The sequence below is a fragment of the Zea mays genome, chromosome 8 (assembly GCF_902167145.1).
Source record: "Zea mays cultivar B73 chromosome 8, Zm-B73-REFERENCE-NAM-5.0, whole genome shotgun sequence".
NCBI classification, from domain to species: Eukaryota; Viridiplantae; Streptophyta; class Magnoliopsida; order Poales; family Poaceae; genus Zea; species Zea mays.
The window spans coordinates 169,588,967-169,601,825 of NC_050103.1; the positions used below are offsets into that span (position 1 = coordinate 169,588,967).

General features: G+C 45.4%; 1 protein-coding gene across 1 annotated transcript; it reads right to left on the reverse strand.

Annotated features, from left to right (window-relative positions):
• Positions 1 to 6,856: 6,856 nt before the first annotated feature.
• LOC100272913 (fructose-bisphosphate aldolase cytoplasmic isozyme) lies at positions 6,857 to 8,970 on the reverse strand. The gene is made up of 2 exons (NM_001147365.2): positions 8,901 to 8,970; positions 6,857 to 8,063 (listed from the first exon to the last, which is right to left on the reverse strand). The coding sequence occupies exons 1-2, from the start codon at positions 8,926 to 8,928 to the stop codon at positions 7,024 to 7,026; spliced, it is 1,068 nt and encodes a 355-aa protein (NP_001140837.2). The 5' UTR covers positions 8,929 to 8,970; the 3' UTR covers positions 6,857 to 7,023.
• Positions 8,971 to 12,859: the final 3,889 nt, after the last annotated feature.

A 12,859-nucleotide genomic window follows, 5' to 3' on the forward strand; every position in this document is an offset into this window, starting at 1 on the left:
ATCATCTTGTGCTCCCCCTTGATCACACGCCTCCTGTTGATGAACCTGTTCATCGTCTTGAGTTGGGGGTTGCACCATAGTTGAGGAAGAAGGTTGATCTTGCTCCAATTGTTCCTGTGGTCGCACATCACCAATCGCCATGGTGCGCATAGCGGCCGTTGGAACGTCTTCTTCATCTACATCATCAAGATCAACAACTTGCTCTCTTGGAGAGCCATTAGTCTCATCAAATACAACGTCGCTAGAGACTTCAACCAAACCCGATGATTTGTTGAAGACTCTATACGCCTTTGTATTTGAGTCATAACCTAACAAAAACCCTTCTACTGCTTTGGGAGCAAATTTAGAATTTCTACCCTTCTTCACTAGAATGTAGCACTTGCTCCCAAATACACGAAAGTACGATACATTGGGTTTGTTACCGGTTCGAAGCTCATATGACGTCTTCTTGAGGAGGCGGTGAAGGTAGACCCTGTTGATGGCGTGGCAAGCCGTGTTCACGGCTTCCGACCAGAAACACTCGGGGGTCTTGAATTCTCCAAGCATTGTCCTCGCCATATCGATTAGCGTCCTGTTCTTCCTCTCTACCACACCATTTTGCTGTGGTGTGTAGGGAGCGGAGAACTCGTGCTTGATCCCTTCCTCCTCAAGAAACTCCTCCACTTGAAGGTTCTTGAATTCGGACCCGTTGTCGCTCCTTATCTTCTTCACCTTGAGCTCAAACTCATTTTGAGCTCTCCTGAGGAAGCGCTTGAGGGTCCCTTGGGTTTCAGACTTATCCTGCAAAAAGAATACCCAAGTGAAGCGGGAAAAATCATCAACAATAACTAAACCATACTTACTTCCTCCTATGCTCAGATAGGCAACGGGTCCGAAGAGGTCCATATGTAGCAGCTCCAGGGGTCTTGATGTTGTCATCACATTTTTGGTGTGATGAGAGCCTCCCACCTGTTTCCCTGCTTGACAAGCTGCACAAGGTCTATCTTTTTCGAAATGAACATTGGTTAGACCTATCACGTGTTCTCCCTTTAGAAGCTTGTGGAGGTTCTTCATCCCCACATGTGCTAAGCGGCGATGCCACAGCCAGCCCATGCAAGTCTTAGCTATTAAGCATGCATCTAGACCGGCCTCCTCTTTTGCAAAATCAACTAAATAAAGTTTGCCGTCTAATACACCCTTAAATGCTAGTGAACCATCACTTCTTCTAAAGACAGACACATCTACATTTGTAAATAGACAGTTATACCCCATGTTGCATAATTGACTAACAGATAGCAAATTATATCCAAGAGACTCTACTAAAAACACATTAGAGATAGAGTGCTCATTAGAAATTGCAATTTTACCTAACCCTTTTACCTTGCCTTGATTCCCATCACCGAATATAATTGAATCTTGGGAATCTTTATTCTTGACGTAGGAGGTGAACATCTTCTTCTCCCCCGTCATATGGTTTGTGCATCCGCTATCAATAATCCAGCTTGAACCCCCTGATGCATAAACCTGCAAGGCAAATTTAGGCTTGGGACTTAGGTACCCAACTCTTGTTGGGTCCTACAAGGTTAGTGCAAATATCCTTAGGGACCCAAATGCAAGTTTTGTCTCCCTTGCATTTTGCCCCTAACTTCCTAGCAACTATCTTCCTATCCTTTCTACAAATAGCAAAGGAAGCATTTAGGGCATGATAAATTGTAGAAGGTCCATGAACTTTCCTATGAGCATTAACAACATTTCTCCTAGGCATATTGTGAATAACATTCCTTCTACCAACCTTTCTATCATGCACAACATGAGAACTAGAAGCAGTCATAGCATAAGAATCATAAGCATGTGAATCAAAAGCATCATAACTTCTAAAAGCATTTCTAGAATTTTTCCTATCATGATACAAAAAGGCATGGTTCTTTTTAGCACTAGTAGCCATAGGGGCCTTCCCTTTCTCCTTAGCGGGAATGGGAGCCTTATGGCTTGTTAAGTTCTTGGCTTCCCTTTTGAAGCCAAGTCCATCCTTAATTGAGGGGTGTCTACCAATCGTGTAGGCATCCCTTGCAAATTTTAGCTTATCAAATTCGCTTTTGCTAGCCTTAAGTTGAGCATTAAGACTAGCCACTTCATCATTCAATTTAGAAATTGAAACTAGATGTTTACTACAAGCATCAACATTAAGATCTTTACACCTAGTGCACGTTTCAACAATTTCTACACAAGATGTTGATTTACTAGCTACTTCTAGTTTAGCATTTAAGTCATCATTAACACTCTTTAAAGTAGCAATGTTTTCATGACAAGAAGATAATTCACTAGAAAGCACTTCATTTCTTTTAACTTCTAAAGCATAGGATTTTTGTGCCTCTACAAACTTATCATGTTCATCATACAATAAATCCTCTTGCTTTTCTAAAAGCCTATCCTTTTCATTCAAGGCATCAATCAATTCATTGATTTTATCAATTTTATTTCTATCCAACCCCTTGAACAAACTAGAGTAATCTATTTCATCATCACTAGACTCTCGTCACTAGAAGAATCATAAGTGACATCATTACGAGTGATTACCTTCTTCTCTCTTGCCATGAGACAAGTGTGACGCTCGTTGGGGAAGAGGGATGACTTGTTGAATGCAGTGGCGGCGAGTCCCTCATTGTCGGAGTCAGACGAGGAGCAGTCTGAATCCCACTCCTTGCCAAGATGAGCCTCGCCCTTTGCCTTCTTATAATTCTTCTTCTTCTCTCTCTTGTTCCCTTGGTCCTGATCACTATCATTGTCGGGACAGTTAGCAATAAAATGACCAAGCTTACCGCATTTGAAGCACGAACGCTTCCCCTTGGCTTTGGTCTTGCTTGGCTGTCCCTTGCGACCTTTAAGCGCCGTCTTGAATCTTTTTATGATGAGGGTCATCTCTTCATCATTAAGTCCGGCCGCCTCAATTTGTGCCACCCTGCTAGGTAGCGCCTCCTTGCTTCTTGTTGCCTTGAGAGCAAGGGGTTGAGGCTCGTTGATTGGTCCATTCAAGGCGTCGTCCACGTATCTTGCCTCCTTGATCATCATCCTCCCGCTTACGAATTTTCCGAGTACCTCCTCGGGCGTCATCTTCGTGTACCTGGGATTCTCACGAATATTGTTCACGAGATGAGGATCAAGAACGGTAAATGACCTTAGCATTAGGCGGACGACGTCGTGATCCGTCCATCGCGTGCTTCCGTAGCTCCTTATTTTGTTGATAAGGATCTTGAGTTGGTTGTATGTTTGCGTCGGCTCCTCGCCCCTTATCATCGCGAATCGTCCGAGCTCGCCCTCCACCAACTCCATCTTGGTGAGTAAGGTGACATCATTCCCCTCATGAGAGATCTTGAGGGTGTCCCAAATCTGCTTGGCATTGTCCAAGCCGCTCACCTTGTGATACTCGTCCCTGCACAAAGAGGCTAGCAACACAGTAGTAGCTTGTGCATTTTTATGGATCTGTTCATTAATAAACGAAGGACTATCCGAGCTATCAAATTTCATTCCACTTTCCACAATCTCCCAAATGCTTGGATGGAGAGAAAATAGGTGTGTACGCATTTTGTGACTCCAAAATCCGTAGTCCTCTCCATCAAAGTGAGGAGGCTTGCCAAGTGGAATGGGGAGCAAATGAGCATTTGAGCTGTGCGGAATGCGCGAATAATCAAAAGAAAAGTTTGAGTTAACCGTCTTTTGTTTGTCGTAGTCGTCGTCCTTGTGGGAAGAAGTAGACTCGTCGCTGTCGTAGTAGATGATCTCCTTGATACGTCTTGTCTTCTTCTTCTTCCGATCTTTACGTCTGTGGCCCGAGCCAGAGTCGTTGGATTTATCATCTTTTGGCTCGTTGACGAAGGACTCCTTTTCCTTGTCGTTGATCACAATTCCCTTCCCCTTAGGATCCATCTCTTCGGGCGGTTAGTCCCTTTCTTGAAGAGACCGGCTCTGATACCAATTGAGAGCACCTAGAGGGGGGGTGAATAGGTGATCCTGTAAAACTTAAGCTTATAGCCACAAAAACTTGTTAAGTGTTAGCACAATAAATGCCAAGTGGCTAGAAAGGAGTCTCAACAAAACACAATACCACAAGAGATCAATCACAGAGATGACACAGTGGTTTATCCCGTGGTTCGGCCAAGACCAACGCTTGCCTACTCCACGTTGTGGCGTCCCAACGGACGAGGGTTGCAATCAACCCCTCTCAAGCGGTCCAAAGACCCACTTGAATACCACGGTGTTTTACTTGCTTTTTCTCAATCCCGTTTGCGAGGAATCTCCACAACTTGGAGCCTCTCGCCCTTACAATTGAAGTTCACAAAGAAACACAGAGCAAGGGGGAATGAGCAACGCACACAAGACTTCAAAAGATCAGAGCAACACACGCACACAAGTCGCAACAAGAGCTCGCAACACAACTCAAAGAGTTCGCAACTCAACAAGAGCTCTAGATGCTATCACAATGAAACGAATGCGTGAGATCGATGTCTTGGTGCTTAGGAATGTTGTAGGAATGCTTGGTGTTCTCCTCCATGCGCCTAGGGGTCCCTTTTATAGCCCCAAGGCAGCTAGGAGCCGTTGAGAACAAATCTGGAAGGCCATCCTTGCCTTCTGTCATCGGGCGCACCGGACAGTGTCCGGTGCCCGATTTCTTTCCTTAAATGGCGAAGCCGACCGTTGTAGATCTGGGAGCCGTTGGCGCACCGGACATGTCCGGTGCACACCGGACAGTCCGGTGCCCCCTTCCGACCGTTGGCTTGGCCACGTGTCGCGCGCAGAATCCGCGGCCGACCGTTGGCCCGGCCGACCGATGGCTCACCGGACAGTCCGGTGCACACCGGACAGTCCGGTGAATTTGAGCCGTACGCCGTCGGCAAATTCCCGAGAGCTGCCTCTTCGGCCGAGGCAGCCTGGCGCACCGGACACTGTCCGGTGCACCACCGGACAGTCCGGTGCTCCAGACCGAAGCAGCCTTCTGCTGTACACAGCCAACTCTTTTTCTTTTCTTTTTCTTCCTGTTTCCAATACTTAGACAAGTATATTAGTACACAAAACCAATGTACTAAGACTTAGAAACATACCTTTGCTCTTGATTTGCACTTTATTCATCCATGGCATAAATTCACATTTAAGCACTTGAGTTGGCACTCAATCACCAAAATACTTAGAAATGGCCCAAGGGCACATTTCCCTTTCACTTTTTGCTAGACATATTGATTCCATTTATATGTATGATGAATTACATAGGTCTATAAATTTGTAGCACTCATAGTCGGCAACGACTAATATGCAAGCAGATACTAGGTGCAAGCGTGCAAGCAGATTTTTTTGTTTGTTAGATATAAATCCGACGGTAGATATAACAGTGGTTTGTTAGGGAGTTTTTTATAAAACGACACCAGATGGTAGTGGAAGGATTTAAGTACTAAATATGACATACTGTTGGATCTAGTTCTAACGGAGTAAAATATCTGCTTACACTTAGTATATGTTTGCATATTAGTCGCATAGTCATAGAGATGTCAATGGGTAAGTACCCATTGGGTATTACTACCCCATACTCATACCCACGACAAAAAAACAACCCCATCAGGGCACCCATATACACTGGTGGGTATGGATTTACCCCCATACCCATACTCACATGGGTATGGGTCACCCATCGGGTCACCCATACCCACAAAAATTAAACATCTGTCAAAATATTATATTATACAAATGCCAAGTATATCTATCTAAATACAATTGTAAAATTTCTAGCATCATTTAACCATCCATTCAACACACCAAAGATAATTGGATAAAGTAGTAACAATATGACAATACTATATAGCACATTATTGTTCCATTACATGGTCATTAAATTGTCGTTAAGTCTTCTATGATATTATTCCAAGATCATGCTTGGGCTAAGTTTATATTGGGTATTTTATACCCGTGGGTTAACGGGTATGGGTGAAGGTGGAACGTTCTAATACCCGTTTACCCGTTGGGTGAAGATTTTTGCCCAATAACAGACCCACGGGTAGAATATTTAGCCCACATACCTACCCTAATGAAGTAAATACCCACCGGGTATCGGGTCGCGGGTACCCATTGCCATCTCTAGTATTTTTGTGTGTGACACAGAGATTACACGCTAGCAGCCAAAACAACTGTTTGTTCATGTTAAGGATATGTCTAAAGTTCTGTTTTAGGAAACAAATTTTTTTTAGCTACTCCATCGGTCGTAAAATAGTAGTCAGCTAGATTTTAATGTTCATATTTGTAAGAATAATTATGAACCTAGATATATATAGAACACATTCATTAATTATTGTATGAATCTAGTAAAAGGTAAAAACTAATTTTAATTTAGGTTAGAATAGGTATTAATTTTTAGCTAAGAGATACCAGCTTCTTGTTTTTTAAAAAATTAAGAATCTAATATCTATAAACTAATAGGTAAATCGGTATGTTCGGAACCAACTCAATTAAAAGTGGTAAAAAGTGGGTGCTCGTGAGTTTCTCGTCTCAGCAAAATATGATCCAACAAGTTGGTCTCCACTCAGCATATAAATGGCTTTTGCCGATACCAAAGGTCAATATAAAGTGGGTGTTTGGTTTATAGGGACTAATGTTTAGTCCCTCCATTTTATTCCATTTTAGTCCCTAAATTATTAAATATAGAAACTAAAACTATATTTTAGTTTCCTTATTTAACAATTTATGAACTGAAATGGAATAAAGTGGAGGGACTAAAGTTTAGTCCCTATAAACCAAACACCCCCAAAGAATAGGACTCCAGCATACAGAATATCAGATAGAACAAAAAAGCGGCGTTCGATTCTCCCATCTGGGAGGAGCAAATTACACGGAAATTAACAACAGAGACTAGTAGTTAATATACGAATATAAAGATAACCATCATCCACATAGGAAGCATGTTTTTTTCATGTCCGAATATAAAAGCTCTAACAAGCAAACAACACTCAGCAACCTACTCGCAGGCAGGAGTTCCAAAACAACGGGATCGCAAAGAGAAGCAACTCAGTACTTGTAGTCCTTGACGTGAAGGCTCTCGGTGTCGGCGGCAGCATCACCCTTGTAGGTGCCGAGGGTAGCCTCGGAGTTGGCCTTGCACCTGGCGAGGAAGGCCGCTCTAGCCTTCTCCACGTTCTCCACCTTGCCAGCCCAGGCCTTGAGGGTGCTCGCCTGGAGGGCACGGCCGAAGGAGAAGGACAGGGCCCATGGCTTCTTGGTGCTGAGCTTGTTCATGGCATTGAGATTCAGGGTGGCCTCCTCCTCGCTCTGTCCACCGGAGAGGAAGACAACAGCAGGCACAGCAGCAGGGACGGTCCTCTGGAGGGTACGGACGGTGTACTGGGCGATCACCTCAGGTGTCACCTTCTTAGAGTCGGAGCCAGGAGTCACCATGTTGGGCTTCAGGAGGGTACCCTCCAGGAGGACATGGTGCTCGTTGAGAGCCTTGTAGCAGGCAGCAAGGACTGTCTCAGTGACGTAAGCGCAGCGATCAATGTCATGAGGGCCATCAACAAGGATCTCAGGCTCAACAATTGGCACCAGACCGTTCTCCTGGCAGATGATGGCGTAGCGAGCCAGACCCTGAGCATTCAGGTCAATGGCAAGCTGTGACGGCTCGTTGGGGCCAATCTTGAGAACAGCACGCCACTTGGCAAAGCGGGCACCGGCCTCGTAGTACTTAGCGCAGCGCTTGCCGAGGTCATCGTGGCCCTGGGTGGTGGTCTCCTTGTCGGTGCCAACAACCTCAATGGTGCCCTTGTCGACCTTGATGCCAGGGAGGACGCCTCCCTCCTTGAGGACATCGACAAAAGGCTTGCCATCCTTGGTCTTCTGGTAGAGGGTCTCCTCGAAGAGGATCACACCGCTGATGTACTGGAGGGCACCAGGGCAGCAGAACAGGAGCTCACGGAGAGCCCGCCGGTTCTCCTCCACGTTCTCGACATTGATGCTGGAAAGGCGCTTGCCAATGGTGCCAGTTGACTCATCAGCAGCAAGGATACCCTTGCCAGGGGTGCCGATGTAGGCAGCATTCTTGATGAGCTCATCTGCAAAACAACAGACACAGATTTAGAGCAAGAACAGTGGGACTTGACAATCAATAAGCATTAGCACGGTTATCTAACTAGTACAGAGGCCGTCCTAATAAATAATACAACAATCACTTTTAAAATGTTAAGTCAGGAAAATCACTACTAGTGATTGCACAGGATATGTCCTCTTTATATATAACTGGATTACCATAAACATCACTACTAAAAGGAACCACATATGACGATTCTACTAGCACGGTAGGTAAGCTTAAAAGGATTTGTAGATCTGACTATCCTAGATGCATGCATATAGCATCTATTCTAGCAGACATGACAGGAAAAATATTTAGAATCAACAAGCAGGTAACATCATTTGAAATACGCACAAAAAAACTAACAACATGATCCACCAGTGCATGCTAGCAGGAGAATTTATCTTTCGTCATGATCCAACGACGTGCCAAACGCCGTGTGCCTCAATCGGAAACAGCATAAACAGAATCATACAGCTATATGGATGGATAAAATCGAAACAAAAATAAGCGAACCCCAAATCAAATTAACCGACCAGAGGCATCACCTGCTGCTCTCTCCTAAACCCTTTTGGCAACCACCAAACCCCTAAAGTCACACACAAGTAGGCACGACCGCAAGAGCCTGTACGGATCTAAAAAAGGATCCGCAAATCCCTTGGGTCTCTCAGAGCTAGACGAATCGTTAACATACTCGTCAAACGCAGGTAGATCTGAGGGCATCAACAACGAACAACTAGTAGATCGTAGATCTACGACACACGAGGCCAAACGACATCACAAGCAGATCAGCAACGAAGGAGGAGACGATGGAACGTACCCGCGTACTTGCCGCAGTAGGCCGACATGATCGATGCTCGGCGGAGGCTTCGAGGATCGCAGGATGTGTTTTGGGGAGGAATGGTAAACAAGGCAAACGGGGAATGCGGAGGACGAGTCGAGGGTGTACTTTTTAAAGACGGGGTTCCCGGGTTTGGGCTTGGGCTTGGCCAAGGGGAAAGAAACCAGACAGAAAATGGGATCTGACCTGCGTGCGCCACCAGATCGAACCTTGTGCGGCGCGAGCGGTGCTGCCCCCGGTTTGTTGACGCGTCTCAAAATATTAGTTGTCTTGTTTTTTTAATATATATATATATGTCTATATTTAAATAGATTGTGGTAAATTTAAAAACATATACATCAAATATCATATAAATTTATTAATTTTTTAAAACGAATTTTATTTTTAAAACAGAGGAACTGCTAATATATTAATTAGTTACATGTGCATTACTATAATTTATATATATCACATGGATAGATATTTTTTAAATGAGATAGTTATTCAATTATATCTAAATTTATAGATTAGTGAGTGAGAATAATGAGGTACGTGGTGGAGTCAGACATAAAAAGATTTTTTTGCTCGCTTTTTTACGCTAGTGAGATAGGGACGATGAGTGAGAGATAATGTACTATAAATGACTAAATAGAATGTGTCTAGCGGACCAGTCTAAGGCATAACCTGTTTAATAGTGACATGGTCTATTCCGTTATGACTTAAAGTGTGCTCATGACGTGCCTAGACCGTCTTCTTAGCCTACAGTGCCAGATCGATCTGGCACGATTTTTTATTTTCTAAATTATTAGAACATATACATTAATGACATATATACTTTATCTAACATAAATCAACAAATGATGTATTGGTTAGAAGGTGGTAGTTTGTTCTTTGTGACCTGGGTTCAATCCCTAGTCACTTGTATTTTTTAGATTTTTGTAGGCATGTGGGAAGAAATTATTTTTGTCAGGTGGGAGACGACATGAAGGGAGAAATTCCCACATATAGAAGTAGAGATAGATATTAAATTTGACAGTTGCAGACAATGTAAATTGCATCGGTGACATCGCCATCGAGTCCTTTTGCGGACAAAATAAGTTTCTAGCTTAGTATATTCGATTTTGATATCTCACAAAAGTAAACTCAACTCGGGATCCAGAACGTCTTCCCCTTTCCCTCGGCTGTTCAACCACGCATCGGTGGCGGTGACGCCTCGTCTTCCACACTCTCATTTATTCCTGTCTCACTTTCTCCAAAGGCATATGGCGGCGAAAAGTCACAACAGTGGTTCGAGGGGCTTGTCAATGGGGGAAGGTGAAGGTGGCGGCGTAGGTGACAGTGGGGTACCACGGTAGCGGATGACAAGTAAGAGGCGATGGCCTGCTCGATGTCCTCTATGGCCACTTGCTCGACAAGATATCCTCTATTGCCACGCGAAAGAATACAAGGTAAAGAACACAGAGACAGGAATAGAGATGGAAAGTTAGGGGTTAATATACGACGACAACGAGAAGTTGGAAGCGCTCGTGATGATTGTATGGTTGTTTACGCACACAAGGAAGCAATAGATAAAGGCTTAATGTATCTTTGTTAGACGAGGAACAATAAGGAAGAAGCGCTCATGGTGGTTGCATGGTTGGTTACACATACTCGTGTTTTATAAGAATCTAGGTGAGGGAGATGGTGACGGAAAAAGAGATGGAAAGTTGGGGGTTAATATACGATGACAACAACGAGGTCATGGTGGTTGCATGGTTGGTTACTCAGACTGTCGCGTTATAAGAATCTAGGTGAGGGAGACTAAAAAAAGATGTAAAGTTTGGAGTTAATATATTACGACAGTAGCGAGGAGGATATCAGTACAGTGACGACAGTTGCACTCGAGCATTGTACTCACCAAACATGTCTAGTGTGAGCTTCGGATATCAATACAGTGACGACTAGTTTTCTGAAACTAGTTATTGGAAAGACATTAGATGTGTCTAGTACAAAGAGTGGGTGCGCATCGAACATGTCTAGTGCACCTCGACTATGTTGAGTGGAGGGGTAACTAATAGTTCGTTTGTTTTGGGCACCGACACTGTAGGAGAGGGTTTGTTTAGAAGCACGCTGTTTTTTTAAACCTTTTCTATATCTAGTTTCTAAAAACTGGTTTATAAAAAACAAAGTTAGATGTAGTGTTTGGGTCTCAGTTTTCTAGTTTTTTATACATAATTACTAGCTTGTCATTGCTCTATTTTAAGGAGTGACAATAGATATATAAATAAATTGCCGGGCCGGGTTCGTTTGGCCCATCGTGCCACCAACCCCCGGTTCCCCAGTGGTCCGCCGGCGATCGAGCCGCCCCACGCGTGACGCGCCGTCGCAATCCACCACGGTCCAATGCCGCCCGCTGCGGTGCGGTGCGGTGCGGATCCCCCCGCGCGTGCGTGCCACCTGCCGCGCCGCAGACCCCGCAGCAGGTCCACCCATGTACAGTACTGTACGGCGGTAACGCCTCCCGAGTCCCGACGGGCCCGGTTTTGTCGCCGGTGGCACGAAAGGCGAGGAGGGTGGCGCGCGTCGTCGCGGCTTCGAGAGTCCGCATTGCGGATGGAGCGCGACGCGAGGCGATACGGGATAGCGGCGCACCAAAACCGTCTGTCGCAAGTGGTTTCCGGAGGCGTCCGTCCCCGTCCACGGTTCCACCACACGTCCACAGACCTAAACCTGGCGCTGGCGAGCCCGGCTCGTTGCCGGGCGACGGCACGGCTCCTTCCTCCCGTCCCGTGCAGTGTGCACGTACGTACAGGTTTAGAGGTGCGGACCAGGGTCCAAAGCATGACGTCGGCTCGCTCAAACCAGGGCACCAGCCACCAGGCAGTGCAGGTCTCTGGTCGCGTGGCGGCATCGCTGCGTCTGTGCACGACGGAGCCCGGACCGCTAGCTGGACCATGACCGTCTCTCGCAAGTGCGACACGGCATCTGGTGCTGGGGCCGTGGAATTCACGTGGCCGTGACACATACCGGAGTGCGGTTCACCGGTCGCCGTCGTGGTTTTCCTTTCTGAACGGAGACGAAAGCCATGGGCAGCTTCCACTTCCAGAGCTGTGACTCGTACTCAAATCCAAGTGTGCGATGCGTGCGCCGGAAAGGCGAGGAGCAGCCTTTATTTTACGTGGCAGCCGCCGTGGGTGACTACTGCCTCTGGGCTCTGGCTGGCTATTGTGGAATATACTTTTGGTCTTCCACGGCTCGCATCGGTGCGCCCGAATTTTTTGCATTTTGGTCCTTCGTCGGAAAAAAATTCAAGTTTGTACCTTAAAAATTTTAATGTCATTTTTGAACTATTTACTGGGCGCCGTAGCCTGTGGCGCCGAGGTAACACAGCTCGACGCCATAGGCTATGGCGCCGAGGTACGTGCTGTGTTGGCACAAACGGACGTCGTGGCACCGACGTGGTACCGAGCTCGACGCCATAGATCTTGGCGCCGAGCTATGTTATGTACAGAAAACTTGTTTAGCTCAGTTGGTAAAATACAAGGCTTTTAAACTTGTGGTCGCGGGTTTGAGCCCCGCGGTGGGTGTTTTTAACCTTTTGTCTTTGTCACTTATTTATTTTTTTGTCCATATTTTTCGTTTATGTCGTTGATTTGTTTGTCCTGATTTATTTCTCATCCAGTTTTATTTTTGTGACTATTGTGTAACAATAAAACTTGTCTAGCTCAGTCGGTAGAGTGCAAGGTTTTTAATCTTGAGGTCGTGGGTTCGAGCCCCATTGTGGACGTTCAATATTTTTTGAATTTGTCACCGTTATTTTGTTGTCCAGATTTTTTTGTTTATGTCGCAAATTTGTCCGTCTAGATTTATTTCTCATCTAAATTTTTTTGCTCCTAGCATCCCTCGTTTTTTTTACCGTTGACTCGCTCATTATCATCCGAGCCCAGAACCCGTGTAAGACCAACTCCAGCAACACTCCG